The following is a 15,732-nucleotide window of genomic DNA, read 5'->3' on the forward strand; positions in this document are numbered from 1 at the left end:
CCAAAGCATGATGTTTCCACCCCCATGCTTCACAGTAGGTATGGTGTTCTTTGGATGCAACTCTGCATTCTTTCTCCTCCAAACACGACGAGTTGAGTTTTTACCAAAAAGTTCTATTTTGGTTTCATCTGACCATATGACATTCTCCCAATCCTCTTCTGGATCATCCAAATGCCCTCTAGCAAACTTCAGACGGGCCTGGACATGTACTGGCTTAAGCAGGGGGACACGTCTGGAACTGCAGGATTTAAGTCCCTGGCGGCGTAGTGTGTTACTGATGGTAGCCTCTGTTACTTTGGTCCCAGCTCTCTGCAGGTCATTCACTAGGTCCCCCCGTGTGGTTCTGGGATTTTTGCTCACCGTTCTTGTGATCATTTTGACCCCACGGGGTGAGATCTTGCGTGGAGCCCCAGATGGAGGGAGATTAGCAGTGGTCTTGTATGTCTTCCATTTTCTAATAATTGCTCCCACAGTTGATTTCTTCACACCAAGCTGCTTACCTATTGCAGATTCAGTTTTCCCAGCCTGGTGCAGGTCTACAATTTTGTCTCTGGTCTCCTTTGACAGCTCTTTGGTCTTGGCCATAGTGGAGTTTGGAGTATGAGTGTTTGAGGTTGTGGACAGGTGTCTTTTATACTGATAACGAGTTCAAAAAGGTGCCATTAATACAGGTAACCAGTGGAGGACAGAGGAGCCTCTTAAAGAAGAAGTTACAGGTCTGTGAGAGCCAGAAATCTTGCTTGTTTGTAGGTGACCAAATACTTATTTTACCGAAGAATTTACCAATTAATTCATTAAAAATCAGACAATGTGATTTCCTGGATTTTTTTTCTCATTCTGTCTCTCATAGTTGAGGTATACCTATGATAAAAATTACAGGCCTCTCTCATCTTTTTAAATGGGAGAACTTGCACAATTGGTGGCTGACTAAATACTTTTTTGCCCCACTGTATATTCCACAATTTCTTCTCTTTCTTAGCACCCTGTCCTCTCCATCTCACTCTCTGGTGGATGATGAATGCCTCAACCAAGTTTTACAAACTTCAAACAGACTTTTTGTTGCTCTTTTATTTACTTGATAAATTATTACTATATTTGCTTTTGTTCGACTTCAAATTCATATTATTTAAGTTTCAATTGTTAAAATCTTTGAACTGAGTTTCAAATGTAAAACATGAAAAACGGAGACCTAGTTTATAACTGATTGTTACAGACATAAATACATGTTTTAAGCAAGTTAACACCTTTGCCATGGTTACAATAGCTATATTTTAAATATAAAGGGGCACTTCACTGACTTATTACCGCTTGAACTTCAGTTTATTGGTCATGTGAAGCACTATTCAGGTTCTGAGTTAGTGTTTTCTGTGGCTCGATCTTCAAAAAGTAAGATGCAACACAACTTTTGATTTAGATTATTTATGGTTCTGACAATTTGTTATTAAAACGTATCTCTTGGCCGTCGTATAGCCCAGTGGGTAGAGCGGGCGGCCATATACTATGGTTTGATCCCCATGCGGTGGACCCAGGTTTGAATCCGGCCTGAGTCCCTTTGCCACGCGTCTTCCCCTCTGTCTCCCCGTATCTGACCTGCAATGTCACTGTATTAAAGGCACTGGTTGCCCAAAAACTTGTCATTTTTTAATTAATGTGAGCGCAATTCTTAATAACTGTAAGTTAATAATACAAATCCAGTGTCATGATTTTTGTATCTAATAGGTTGTAAGTCTTTCAATAAATCGTGGCGACCATGCAGCTACATCATATACCGTAGGTATTAAAGTTTCACAGGGCTGCTCTGTGAAAAGGGAGAGAGAGGTGGACTCCCAACAACTCCAGCAGTCGTCTAACTTTCTGCCTCCGCTGTCTGTCCTCTCAAACCTTTGACCAAAACACTTAATAGATTTCATTTATCATATTCACTGTCTTTATAGGCTGTCATTGTTCAGCACCAGACCCTGAATGGGCTGTTGCTGACTCTCACTTAGTAATTCCTTAACTGATGCTCTGAAAACACAAGAATGCTTTACACGAAGGATGAGATTAATTTCATTGAAAAATTAGGTCATTTTGCAGCAGAGAATATGAGTGTAGGTTTGGCATTTAACTTTGCAAACCAAGCAGATATGTTTTAATTAAAAAAATGAGGTGAATATCAATGTGAAATGCTGAAATATGGTGCTGTATAAAATATTTTGAACCACCACTTTTTTTAAAGTAAAAACATAACCCTGAAAACCCTGTTGTACTTCTGCAGCTGAGGTTCTCCAAGTTTCTTACTGTATATTTTTCCAACGTATCTAAACAATCATCTAGTTCCCTGTGGTGGATGCATTGCAGCTTGATTTTAATGTGTGTGTGTTTGTGTGTGTGTTTGTGTAGTTCCAACAGCACCTCCGCAGGAAGTGGAAGTTTTGGCTATAAACTCGACTACCATCCGCTACACATGGAACCCACCGCCTCAGCAGTTTATTAATGGCATCAACCAGGGATACAAGGTACGCCTCTGCATTTGTGTGTATGTTATAACACACTGGTACAACATTAACCATGAAGCTGTATTTAAACCCATTCCTTTTTTTCATGTGGGCAGCACCTCACCTTTATTACATAGCGAGATTGATTAGTAATGTAATTATTTTAATTGTGAGTTAATGATACAGAAAAATGAATGCAGGCCTAATGTCCTCATAAGGTTGATCATCCTTCATCATCATTTTCTTCAAAGTAAAAACAACCCTTGCCCAGATACTAAAATCAAAATGATATTAAATATGCATTGCAGCAGATAAGTAAAGAGCCAGTATTTTATTAATAATAAGTTCTCATTTCCAAATCTTCTAATCCTTGGATCTTTTTTACAGAAGATTTAAAAAAAAATTGAATCTACTTTCATCAATTCCACAGTTTAAATTAAGATAGAGATAGCTGCTTCTAAAATAAAGCCTCGCCTCTGTGCTGGTGTGTGGGTTCATTTTGTGGAAAACCTTATTAACCCCTCATAGGGTACTTTCAACTCATAGGGCATCTCCCAGAATGCACTGCCTTGCTCTTGTTTACCCAAATGCTTAGCCCAGCCAAGTGAGGGATCAGCTCCAGGTAGAAATGAAAATGACTGATAGAGGAAAAGGAGAAAGGATTAAACAGGGAAAGCGAAGTGAACATGTTGAGAAAAAAGGAGCGAGCGACTGGGGAGAAATGAGATGATAATAAAGAAGCAGGATAATGGGGAGCAGGGTGAGAGCGAAAGGATTGAACAGTTTGAGTGATCTATATGTAGTAATTCTGGTAGGTGATTTATTCCTCACTTTATTGTGGCAACCAACCCCTAAGGAACGGATTAACATGACAAAGGAAACACATCACATTCTTTCTGCGCGTCACTGGGTCTGTGTGCGTGTGGATGTTTGTGTCTTTGTTGGGTGATAAATACTATATGGCCTCCTTTCTGTTTGATGTGGCTTTTTGATGCCATCTCCGGATACCAGGCACTACCACTCAAAATCACTGGAGCCTCTCGGTGCGCTGCATGTGGGTGTGCCTCGTCTGGTGTGTTGTGCCGGTTAGAGGACAGTAGATAATGATATTAATTAAAATAGGATATGAAGCAAATCCTCATCTCATCTCACCCCCCACAGATCACTGACTGTGTACAATACCCTTAATAATATAGCTAGAAAAGTATTGCCGGCGGAGGAACCAATGAGCCACTTCTGACGTGTTTTCCATGTCCTTGAAGCTGTCTTGAAATGACTTATTTTAGTTTTACTGTTGTAGTGGAGAGGAGTTTAAGACAAGTTGATTTTTCTGACTAACTTTTCTCTTTCCATCTATCTTTCTATCCATCTCTCTAAACCCACTTCCTGACGAAGAACAGAGCAAGAGTTTTACATTAAAGTTGCGATTTGAGTCCTTGTTAATTTAGCCCTTTTACTGATGGTAACAGGAAATGAAGTTCAATACATGTCTCAGAATACGGGGGGCAGCAAAAGATGTCAGGCAATAATTGGCCATAGAGAGAGTGAAAGTAGCAGTTAGTGGGGGTGAAGGTGGGGGTTACCTTTCTGAGAAGTTGGAGGTGTGCAGCCTGTTGCCTGCAGCTCCTTATCTAACTGCCCACTGGCTGTTCCTGCAATATTTCAAACTGATCCGCTATGAATAATGCAAAAATAAAATGACACTTTTCTTGTTTAGTAGATGCATTTTAATGATCTATAGCAGTCAGTGTGAAACGTTCTATAAAAAACACATTGCATTTCCTGTGATAATAAAAGATATAATAATAAAAGTCAGCTCGCGATTGGCCAGTTAAATGCTTTTTATGTGAAGCTGCAAAAGAAGGAAATGTTGGTTTGCATTAGCAGTAATTGAATGCAGCATTTCTTTCTGAGAATATAGCCACAGATACCCAGTTCATAATACAGCAAATACATTTTGCAATATTTGCATCACTATTGTGTAACCTCATTGGAAGATGGATATTGACTTAACAGACATTTATTTAAATGAAAATCTTCCGGATTGCCAATTTAATGGGATTGCATTTGAATTCTCATCTTTAGGAAAAGATGCATTGACAGCAAATTGTGCAGAAATATACAGTATATGCAGAAAAAATAAGCACTAACCAGCTCAGTATATGGAACACTTTATAAAGAATTCTGCAATCTACATGAGGTACCCCATGTGGCAGCAGAAAGATCAATTTGTGTTGTTCTGTGTTCTTCAGCACACTTGGGTTCCCATTGCAATCAGGTCCATAAAGTCACACGTTCCTATCTCAACAGCAGACCCAATCATCCCAGCAACCTTTGAACGAGGAATAGCATCAGGTGCACACTCTTAATGCACCCAAACTGTACTGATAATAAAGCACAATTCAAATCCTTCTTTTACCATGACAGACTTCGCAGTGCGGCACCCTTTAGGCAGGGAGAAAAAGCAGCCACTTAACTCTCTCTGGGTAAGAGTTAGGAGATCCCGTTATTTCTGATTGGGCTGTTATTTCAGATTGCGGAGATAAAAGGCAGTGTGAATAGTGATACAGCCAAAGCAACATACGTTTGTTTTTGTATCACTTATTTAAAAGATCTTTACAGTAAATAGATACACAGTCGGACATTATATTATAACGGGGACCATATCTGGAATTAAATTAAGAGCTACATGAAACACTAGTCCAGATACTTTTTTTTAACAGTGCAGAAATACTATAGAACAATTGTGGTGATGATGAATATATGCATAAAATACATAGCATTAATCAGGTTATTAAAAAGATGAATGGCATATAAAAAGTTATTAAGAGCCAATCGGCAATAAATGTTTAAAACCGTGCATAAAAAAAGATCCTAGAAAATGTAATGACAAAACAGGCGTTGTATAAATAGGTATAGAAATGGAATCGTAACGCTTTTGTTTTTGCCCATAAGAAGACTATCGATCTGTGTTTTGAAACTTCCGTGAAGCTTGGCACTAAAAGACTTTGAGGAAGGTTAGGTTTCTGATGGTTGTGGTTTGGTATTTTGAGAAGCGTGAAAGTCATAAACACTTTGCATGCTTTATGAGAGGCGCCTGTCTGAAGGTTAGGATGAGATGAAGACAGGATGATGTGTCAAACGCTCATGGTTAATAGTCTGGACCAAAGGTTACCCAGCACATTGTTTTGCCTCTTTCCTGTCAGCGTGATTACACATGTTTTTCCGTATAGGAAATACTGCACAAAGCTCAGTAAATGTACTTTAACTATGTGTTGATATATCGCTGTCTTGGTTAACCTATGCAGCAGTAGATGTTCCATCCAGATTCGTGCTGTAATAATATTCAGTAAGGACAACTGAATCTCATCCAGTTTTTTGTATTATTCATCAAAGTGAAGATTGACCTCACATACAAGTTTTCGCACATCACTGCCCTTGTGATAATAAGAATTCATGCCGTACAAGGACAGCGCTGAGAGAATGAGTGTGGGTCACGCACTGTATGCCATCAGTAATACTGCATACAGAAACAGGCCTGTTGTCTAATCAACAGTGTTGGTTACTGTTCTGTTACATCATTTGCTGTGCAGAGAATAAAACCAGATCAAAGAGGACATAGTTTATAACACAGTGAAGATGTAAGACAACAGAATGGACAGTGGTGGTGTTTGCTAAGCAGAGAACACACCGTACTCAGACAATGTGCATACAGGTCAGTGTTTTCCAAAACACACAGAAGATTAGCTTTGCGTCCCGACGGCAACGCACTGCTAATGAATGTAAATGTCTAACCAACAGTGTGCCATTAAAGAGACATGTTGAATTCTATAATTAAATGCAGCTTTTGTACAAACAGCTCTTTTACTTACCTCTAACCCATTGCTCTGAATTATTCTGATGAAAACTTCACTTAGCTAGTTATTGTTTAACTAGGAACTAGGAATATGGAGCCACATCACAGTTTTGCCCATGGCTTATCTCTCATTATGAATATGTAAGTGTATGCTTTCCCCTGTTTGTTTTTGTGTATAAAGCAATAATGCAAACCAAACTAATGTGGTTCTGAATATGAATCAAGACTCAAAATACAGGCAAATTTACTTTTCATTAGGCTTTGTGTCATACTAATAATCAAAATTCAGATGCCGTTATGACTGATAATGGCCTCTAGGCAGGAATTTATGTAAAGTGCTAAATTCAAACGTAAATAAATGCTTATATTTTAATATATTTGGAGCGCAGAAAGCTTTTAGGGGAAATGAAACATGACTATTGTTTTGTCATTTTGAAAATGTGTAAATAGCATTGGGCTATTTTAAACTTTAATGACAGAAAACCTTTGGGAATCAGCTCGAGATCCACCATAGCTCTTACTGTGCGACAAAGTTTTGTCTCATAAACGCAGCCTGAATAACAACATTCAGATCTGGTAGCCTCAAGCTAATACTCTTAACAAAAAAGAAGGAATTATACTAATGACCAATGCAACCTAAATGTGAACTAATTACACACAACTTATGTAGCACGCAAGCTATTTATTCTAATAATATTAAAAACAACAAGTGTGAATGGCAACATGGTCATAAACCGGTGTTCATACAATCACTTCCTATCACTTCCAGGTGTTTAGATGCTTTTCCTATCGATTCCCACCTTACCTTTTTGCCTCCCTGCACACAAACACCACCCAGTGTTGAAAAGACTATTCCAAAAAATAAACATTTAACCCATGTGTATGTAACAGCTGCAATATATACAACACATGCATAACTGGTGGATTCCTAAGGAAGAAGAAGCCACTGTATTCACCTCACAGGAGGAATTTAACTCTGTTAGTATGAAAATACACAATACAAATACACACATGCACAGGAGCTATACACATGAGGTCTGAATACACACATGCAAAAACACATGCATCATTTTTATGGAGCATTGTCAGAGCATGTTTTATAGCGCTAGGGAGCAGTTGTGGATTTGGTGCATTGCTCAAAGACACATCTGATTGGGACCTGAACCAGCGTCCAGAGACAAGTCCCTACAGACTGAGCTACTGATCTAGACGACAACACTGACCATCTTTCTCACTTGACACAGCTGCTGGTGTGGCCGGAGAAGTCTCCAGAGGAAGTTATTGTGGTAACCATCACCCCGGACTACCCCGGTTCTCGCCACACGGGATTAGTGAGCGGACTGAAAAAATTCACCTGGTACTTTGGCTCCACCCTCTGCTTCACAACACCTGGAGACGGCCCCAGTAGCTCCCCCACTCTGCTGCAGACACACGAGGACAGTGAGTACACATACACACATAAAAAAACACACCCACACACACCCACACATGCTTCAATGTGAATGAAGCCAGAACACAAAGAACGCTATCAGCCTGTGAATAATAATGAAAGTGTTTTGATTTGCCCTGCGTTCAGTCCAGCTGTTTTCTGCCAGTGTGAGTCACAGCTGTGAACACAATGTTTTCTCTCAGGCTCATACTTTCTTTAGTCTACTTTTGAATCTTTGCCCCCCTCCCTTTTTTTCGACTGTGTCTTTTTAAAGGGAATTCATTTCTATGTTTTCGGGCATACTGGTATTTATAGCCTACTGTTCCATGGATAAACATAATAGCTGCCACTCCCAGTTGCAAGTACACATTCACACAGTCGCAACATCAAGTAAACACAATAGCCTATAGCCAGGCCGACAACCAATTATTACCAACCAGCAATTATCGAGCGGGAAAGGGATATTAGAAGCAATGTGTACACACACACACACACACACACACACACACACACACACACAAACACACATGCACAAACTCTCACAGCGCCATGGACTGGTATTGATTGGGTGCTGGGCGGGTTTCAGGGTTAACGGTGGGTGTAATTCTTGCTTGATGATAGCATTTTGTGTGTGTATGTGTGTGAGTGTTATTGAATGTCTCAGATGAATAGCTTAATCGCTCTGCAGGGAGAGTGGTTACAGAGCCTTACATGAAATGAGAAACGACAGGCATGCGTGCACCTCACTGCATGTGTGTGCGTGCTCGTCAATGCTGACGTGATTAGGAGGTTGTGTGTGAAGTTGAAGGGCAGCAAATAATGGGCTGCATATACAATGGGTTTGTGTGGAGGCATGATTTCCTAAAACAGCACTGGTGAGTTATTCAAATATTACTAATTAAATCTGATGTATGATTTTTCCAGCCCCTGGACCTGTTCGTCACCTGAGCTTCACTGAAATCCTGGACACGTCACTCAGAGTCAGCTGGGCAGAGCCTGAAGATAAGAACGGCATCATCACCGGTAAAAGCATTTTCACTCATGATTTCCCCAACAATCAAGAAACTTTAATTTTAAGACATTATTTCCAGTCTTGCTAACAGCTGTGGTGAAATGAGCTTAAATTAAGGTAGTATGTTCTTGCCAGAAAGTAGAAAGCACAATGATAAGACATTACGTGCCCAGCGTTTCCAATTAAAAAGGATTCTTCACAGGTGGACCAAAAACAACAAATTTAACTGAAAAAGCGTCAACCATCCCCTTGAGGCAACAGTGAGCAAGCAAGCCTAAAACTTTTATAGTTTCTTCAGAATTCTTCACTTAGTCTTTTATTTAGTGTCTGGCGTCCACGGACTCCCCCCGTCTCTGACACTGTGTTTGTACAACTGATTCATCATCGACTAATCCCCTCTCTCTGCAGCTTGTCTTCTCACATTATCTCCTACATGCCCTCATCCCACGCTTCCTAACACCCAGGGTGTTGTTTGTGTGGCGCATCACAAAGCTTAAGGCACTTTTTCCTTGTATTTCGCCTCAGCTCATCCATTGCTGTTCAGAGAATGGTGCTGTGAATTATGCGATTACACTACATTGCGTATGTGTTGTTGACGAGGCCGCACCATGCCGGACATTCATCAGGCACCTACACAACAACATTACAGTCTAGCAGCATCAGGATGCAATGGCTTTACAGATCGCTTTCACATTGTGTGTAAGGGGGGGAGGGGGGGGGGGGGGGTGAAACAGTTATTTAATGAAGGTCACCTTCCACATTTACTCTTTTCTACTCAACCTGCTTTTCATCCAGCTCCAGGTGAGCACAGAGATGGATGAGGGACCATTCACCCTCTCCAGGGCTTTACCTACAAGTGGCATCACACACACACACACACACACACACACACACACACACACACACACACACACACACACACACACACACACACACACACACACACACACACACACACACACACACACACACATAATTGAAAGTGGTGGAGTGTGATGCATGACTGTCGAGATGCGTACGGACAGACGGGGATTTTGTCTGTAGTTACCCCTCCCTCACTCTCTTCCTCCTTTTGGCTCTGAACCTCTCATTATGCGTATAGTGTGTGTGTTTGTGCATCTGTTTGTGTGCACACATGTCCACTCATGTCTATGTTCACCTTTATTAACCCAGTGTGCGCTCTACACTCTGCAGGCTACGTATTGTGGTGGGAAGTGCCCGGTGTAGAGTCGAGTCGGGAGGAGCGTTCACTTTCAAACTCCACCCTGCAATACCAGCTGACCGGCCTCACCTCCACCACACTGTACACACTACAGGTGGCAGCGCTCACCGCCGCAGGACGGGGCGTGGTCACATCGTCCACCATCTCCACTGGAGTCCCACCAGGTACAATAAACACAGCCTCAGATTTTCTCTGGTGCTCATGTAGCAGAGTAAATATGAATGATGAGCTCTTTGGATGCCATTGTCTTTCCTCAGGCTGATAAGTGGCTGTTACTGTGCATCCATGACTCATCACCCACACAAGCAACACACACTTTCACATGCACAGTCACACATATAAGTCAGTCATTTACAGCTTCTCAGAGAACGTTTTAGTGTGTGGTTTAATGTGTGGGTCCATGTGCACGCCATGCTTGTGTTCTTGATGAGTTTGCATGACTGGACATAGGCCAAGTTACACTCGTTATTAGTGCTGATTAACTGCAAATTGCAATTCGGAGATGGGAGAGAGAGGGCAAGAGACAATCAAAGAGCAGGGCTGGAGAAGCAAGAGTGGATAGAGAAACATAACAAGGAAAGAACAGAGGAAAATGCATATCTTAAGAACAGAAGAACCTAGTCCCTCAGAAATTGACTGAGAGGAAGAGGAGGAAAATGAAAGAACAACTCTGGGCGTGCAGCTGAGTTTTTTGTCCTAACATTTTCTGATTACTAATTTATGAATAAAAGCAGAAAAAGTGAAAGCAAGATAGATACAGACATTTCTTAGATTCAGAAGTTATTCATTAATTCATGAAAGCAAAAGACTGAAGGAAAGACGGAGGACTGGATATTAGGAAAAAGAACTAAAGAATGAGCAGAGAGAGAGAGATCCACCGAGCATAGATTCTTGTCTTGTTTATTTATTCATGTATTCATGGAGAGAGAGTATTTTGTCATTCATCTAAGCAAGGCAGCTGATATCAACATTTCCACATTATAACCCTTTATAAGTTTGATGCATGCACTTACAGAGCAATAGTGGCTGATATCTATAATTTGTCTTTTGTTGCACATATGTTCCTCTTTCTATCCAGAATAAATATTCAATGGTTTCCATAATAACTGACCAAGGGTGGTGTTATATGTTCTTTTTAATATACAAAAAAAAAGTAAAGATTCTATGTAATCTTTCTGATGCCTTCAGTGTAGTGGCGTCATACAGCAAACGGCCTTGATTGAACGCATTGGCTTTACATCTTTATTCTGCCATGTTCAGCAAATGTGATGCTTGTGATGCTGCAGCAGGATTGGATGGATTACAGCCGATCACACCACTTACCACTCAAACTACACGGCGAAGAGGAGTGGTTGGAAAGAGGGTGTGAAGTGCTCGGTCTTGTGATGAGTGAGATCATTTAGAGCAAAGTGGAGTGTGATGATTCCTGATTATGCAAATCTCATTAACAGAAACAAGCTGTCGTGTTTTACATTTGTTTTGACAACATTTCAAAATAAAAAACAGGATTCAAGCCCACACTCTAGAGCAGTCGTCAAATGTGCTGCCTGCCTGACCGATGCCGAGCTGTCAGGGAGTAAGTCCATTCAGAGCCAGCTGTAAATTGTGTGTGGCATTTGAAAGGTGGAGTTGTAAACCTTTTATTGGAATATTTAGTTCTGGTTGAAGAGTGCATACAAAACATATTATTATTCCTCTTTGATTTACAATGGTTTACAATAAAAGAAGAACTCACCACCCAGGAGAAATAATGTAGAATAATCACAGTCCTCCGGGCTGCTTGTGGTTGACCAAATAGAGTTCAGCTCTCAGCGTGAATGGGACAAAAGCAACCATTCAAACTTTCAGTCAATGATGTTTAGCAGCACATGCAAAGGAACAATATGCATCAATAATGCCACCATCATTTTCTTTGTACTTAAAGTTGAATAACTCAATTTTCAATTATTTTTCTTCTATTTATTGATACTCTGAACACGGTTTTTAGAAGTTGATGTTTTCTGCATTTTAATAACATTTCTTTGTGGGAGGATGGGAACTGGAAGAGATAAAAAGAGCATTCTGTCAGCTTTGTGTGGATGTTGTTATACTTGAGATGTGTTTGGTTTGGAACAAAAATTACAGTCCGTCAATCAGATGCATCTTCAAATGGACAAAACATTTTGGATTGATGGGGTTTCTAAGCCAAACCCTCATGTGTTTTCAGCTTCTCTGTTCTTTCCAGAGTGGTTGTGTCATTCAGGCTGCCACCAGTGGTCAGCCACTTTACACGTTTCCTAGCTGTCACTCACTATTGCCATGAAGATCAATGTTGGAAAACAAATCATTTAACATCATTTGTGAGCCCAGCTGCCTACTCAAATATTTACAAGCCTTAGATGTATTTTAGTGAACTGTGCATTTAATTCACCCCTCGCCGCGACTGGTGGTCAGATTTATCGCTCTGTATTGTTGACCTTGGAAATATGTATTAATTCGCTCTGACCAAGAGAGCTTTTCAGCTGTAGCATAAGTGCCAGTGCTTACGTAGAATTGACATTTTTCTCTGGTAATAAATCTCTTATTATCATTTTCATGGGCAAGCAACGATATATAGACACTTTTAAAAAGTGGAAGCATTTTCTTGGCTCATTGTAACTTAAAGCCTTTATATTGTATAATATCGTATTATATTATATACATGATTTTTCTCCTCCAATTATCCATTTTTATTGCAGGTGTTTACTGTGGGCCATTGCAGTTTTATTTATATGAGTTTTGGCCTATTTTTGTCCCTACATTGAACTGTCTTTCTTAAAACATCATTTTTCTTCTTCATTGCTTTTGATTGGTCCGTTTGAAATAGTGTTCCATGCTGTGATGCTGCAGTCCTTCCATGCTTGTACAAAACCTTTGTGTTTACAACTGAATGCTTAATGCACCTCGTTGCAGCAGTACCAGCAGTCCACTGTTAACACATCACAAATAACAGCATTATGAGTGCAAAATCCTGCAGGTTTTTGTCCAAAAGTGTTGTGCATACCTGTAAGAATACATGAAATGCATAATGCATGTGGAGAAAAGTGACCTGCAAGTTCTAGCTGCGTGATAGCACTATTCCATGTAGTTCTTTGTAGCTTTGAGTAAATCAGTAATCTGTTTGTTTTCTATCTGCAGAACTTCCTGGTGAACCATCTAACTTAGTCATCTCCAACATCAGCCCTCGCACAGCAACACTTCGGTTCCGCCCTGGTGCTGATGGCAAGACCGGCATATCACGATGGATCGTAGAAGGCCAGGTGCGTGTGTCCTTGTTAGTGTTTCTGCACTTTTTCTAACACTCGGCTGGAAATGCGTAAGTCCTGAAACATGGTAATGAGTTAGCATTTTACCAATTCCAGTTCCCTTTTTCTCAAAGTCAATGGTTTTTAACACATTTGTGGTCTGTGGTTAACACTTGCTTAAGGAAGTGACTTAAAAAGACTACTTTACGTTATCAAGACTTTTTTGTTGTTGAGGGACCACTTTTTTCTAACATTCTGGCCAGCCTGCAAAAATACATAATTACTGTGCCACCATTTTTTGTAACATACAATATTCTTTGTGAACAGACTGTTAAGGAAGATGGAAACGAGGAAAACTGGACTGTTGTCTACCAGAAAGACAACTGGCCAGATGCAGACAATCTGGAGATTCCAAACCTCACTCCATTCACCAAGTACAGGTTAGCAGCAAACACACACAGCCTGTACAAGAACATAGACAAATGCTGCCACGTGCATATACACACACACCCGCACAAACTCACTCACACACATCTCACTCTCTGCCAGTTTCTGCAGTATTGCAAGACTCAGGTGAAGTTAGATAAATCACACAGACACACAGAGAGACAGTTTCATCTGAGACTTTTCTGTTTGTCAGCACCTTCACAGCTGCTGCATGCAGATCCTTATTACCCTCCCGCAACTAGCTAGAGGGAAGGGAAGGGGAGGAGAAGGATGAGGGCAGGGGAAAAGAAAGGTGGGAAGGGCAGCAGAGAGCATTAAAGGGGAGAAGAGACAAGGAGAATAGGAAAGGGAGGAGATAAGAGTGACTTTAATCCCTGCTCAAGGGCCGTGGGGAGCCTGAAGTTTAGAAACGTGATCTATCTGCACTCTGAACAGCAGTAACACTTCCTCCTCTTCTCTTACTCTCTTTTTTTTATCAATCTCTGTATTTATTTCCTGTATGTTTCAGTCTCTCTCTGTATCGTTGCCTTCATCTGTAATGGGATCGCGATGTGTGTGTTTACACGTTGCACACTCACAGGGATTATGTTGTCACAGGCGACACCATTGGGACATTAGATGAAGTGATGCACTTGTCTGTGTTTCATATCCCCGCCTTAAGATCCTTCTTACACCGTGTTCTCAGTCTCCCCATACAGGGACCAGAACTCATAGATGTAGTCTCTGTCATGCACTCTGAACTCCCACACGTTTTATCACACACACACACACACACACACACACACACACACACACACACATGCACACACACAAACACACTGAAGCGTGGTTGCATTTAGAAGTAAGACATTGATAAATACTCCCTTGTGGTTTTAGTGAACAGGAAGAAGATTCAATGTTGTACTTATGACATTGACATTGGATTTCTACAAAACTATTTGAATGTGACACGGCATTTTTTATTCATTCTGTTCACTCCCGGTTCCAGTAGTGAAGAATTGTTTCCAAGTCATGTGATCCAATCATTTCCAATAAATTAAACACAACGGCTGCCTCTAATGAAATATTGTGCTTCAAATATTATCTGTTGGTGCTCAGCCTTTTAAAAAACACATTTCTATTTCAACCAACAAACTTGTTGCCCTACTGTAGGATGCACCAAAAGGGAAGCGCACTGTTAAGTTGTATTCATTAAAATAAAATAAAAATACTAACTCATTCAATACAATGAATCATTTATTCAAATTATAGTTTTAATTTGAGGATTTAAAAAAATATATTTTAGGATGATGACATCACAAAAAATGACCACAGAGATTGGAGCTTCATTCCAAAACTTCAATAGAAGCTTTAAATGTATAAAATAAGACACATGGTTCAGCCTTTGTGCGTGCGTGCGTGTGCCTCTTTTTTTCTGACTGAATGTTTGGCATCCTCAGACATCTTATGAATTGCCAGCGGCCTTTTCAGAAATCCTCTGGAGGAGAATTCCAGCTGAAGGATGCCATCCAGTAAAATATGTTGTAGGTGTTTAATAAATAACCCCAAATATCCCAAATGCCCTTACTGAAAAGTAAAATCTTAAACATTTTTTGCACCAGTGCTTTGAAGTCTGGTTGTGTTGTCATCTGATATTGAGCACATTACCCTATGGGTCCATGGTGTGTATCAGGAAACTCTTGAAACTGTGTCTACAGTAACACTTCTTAAAGGTCCCCTTTTATACATAAATATGTGTCCCCGGTGTGTAAGGAGACTCACAAAGTGACAGAAAATACAACCTTCTCTCTTTTCCTCCTTACCCACATCTCTAAAAACGGGGGTAGAAGAGTTTCAGAAATAATGCTTGATGTGCTTTTGAACATAATATAGGGTTTAATCACGGCAGCGTTCAGTTGAGTATCTCCATTAGAAACTTCTCTCTTCAGACAGAGAGATCGTGATGCTCCAAAGGGGCGTGGCCAGCTTCAGCTCAGCTCAAATTTAAAGTGACAGTCACAGAATCAGCACTTCAGGAACAGGGCTG

General features: G+C 40.5%; 1 protein-coding gene across 1 annotated transcript in view; it reads left to right on the forward strand.

Moving 5' to 3' along the window:
• LOC134865237 (protein sidekick-1-like) overlaps positions 1-15,732 on the forward strand; it is a 215,319-nt gene that overhangs the window by 161,152 nt on the left and 38,435 nt on the right. Inside the window, 6 exon segments of the mRNA XM_063884715.1 lie at positions 2,383-2,498; positions 7,578-7,773; positions 8,687-8,785; positions 9,969-10,160; positions 13,153-13,274; positions 13,587-13,699. Coding sequence (XP_063740785.1) covers positions 2,383-2,498; positions 7,578-7,773; positions 8,687-8,785; positions 9,969-10,160; positions 13,153-13,274; positions 13,587-13,699 — 838 coding nt within the window.

The sequence above is a fragment of the Eleginops maclovinus genome, chromosome 5, assembly GCF_036324505.1.
Source record: "Eleginops maclovinus isolate JMC-PN-2008 ecotype Puerto Natales chromosome 5, JC_Emac_rtc_rv5, whole genome shotgun sequence".
Taxonomy (NCBI): Eukaryota; Metazoa; Chordata; class Actinopteri; order Perciformes; family Eleginopidae; genus Eleginops; species Eleginops maclovinus.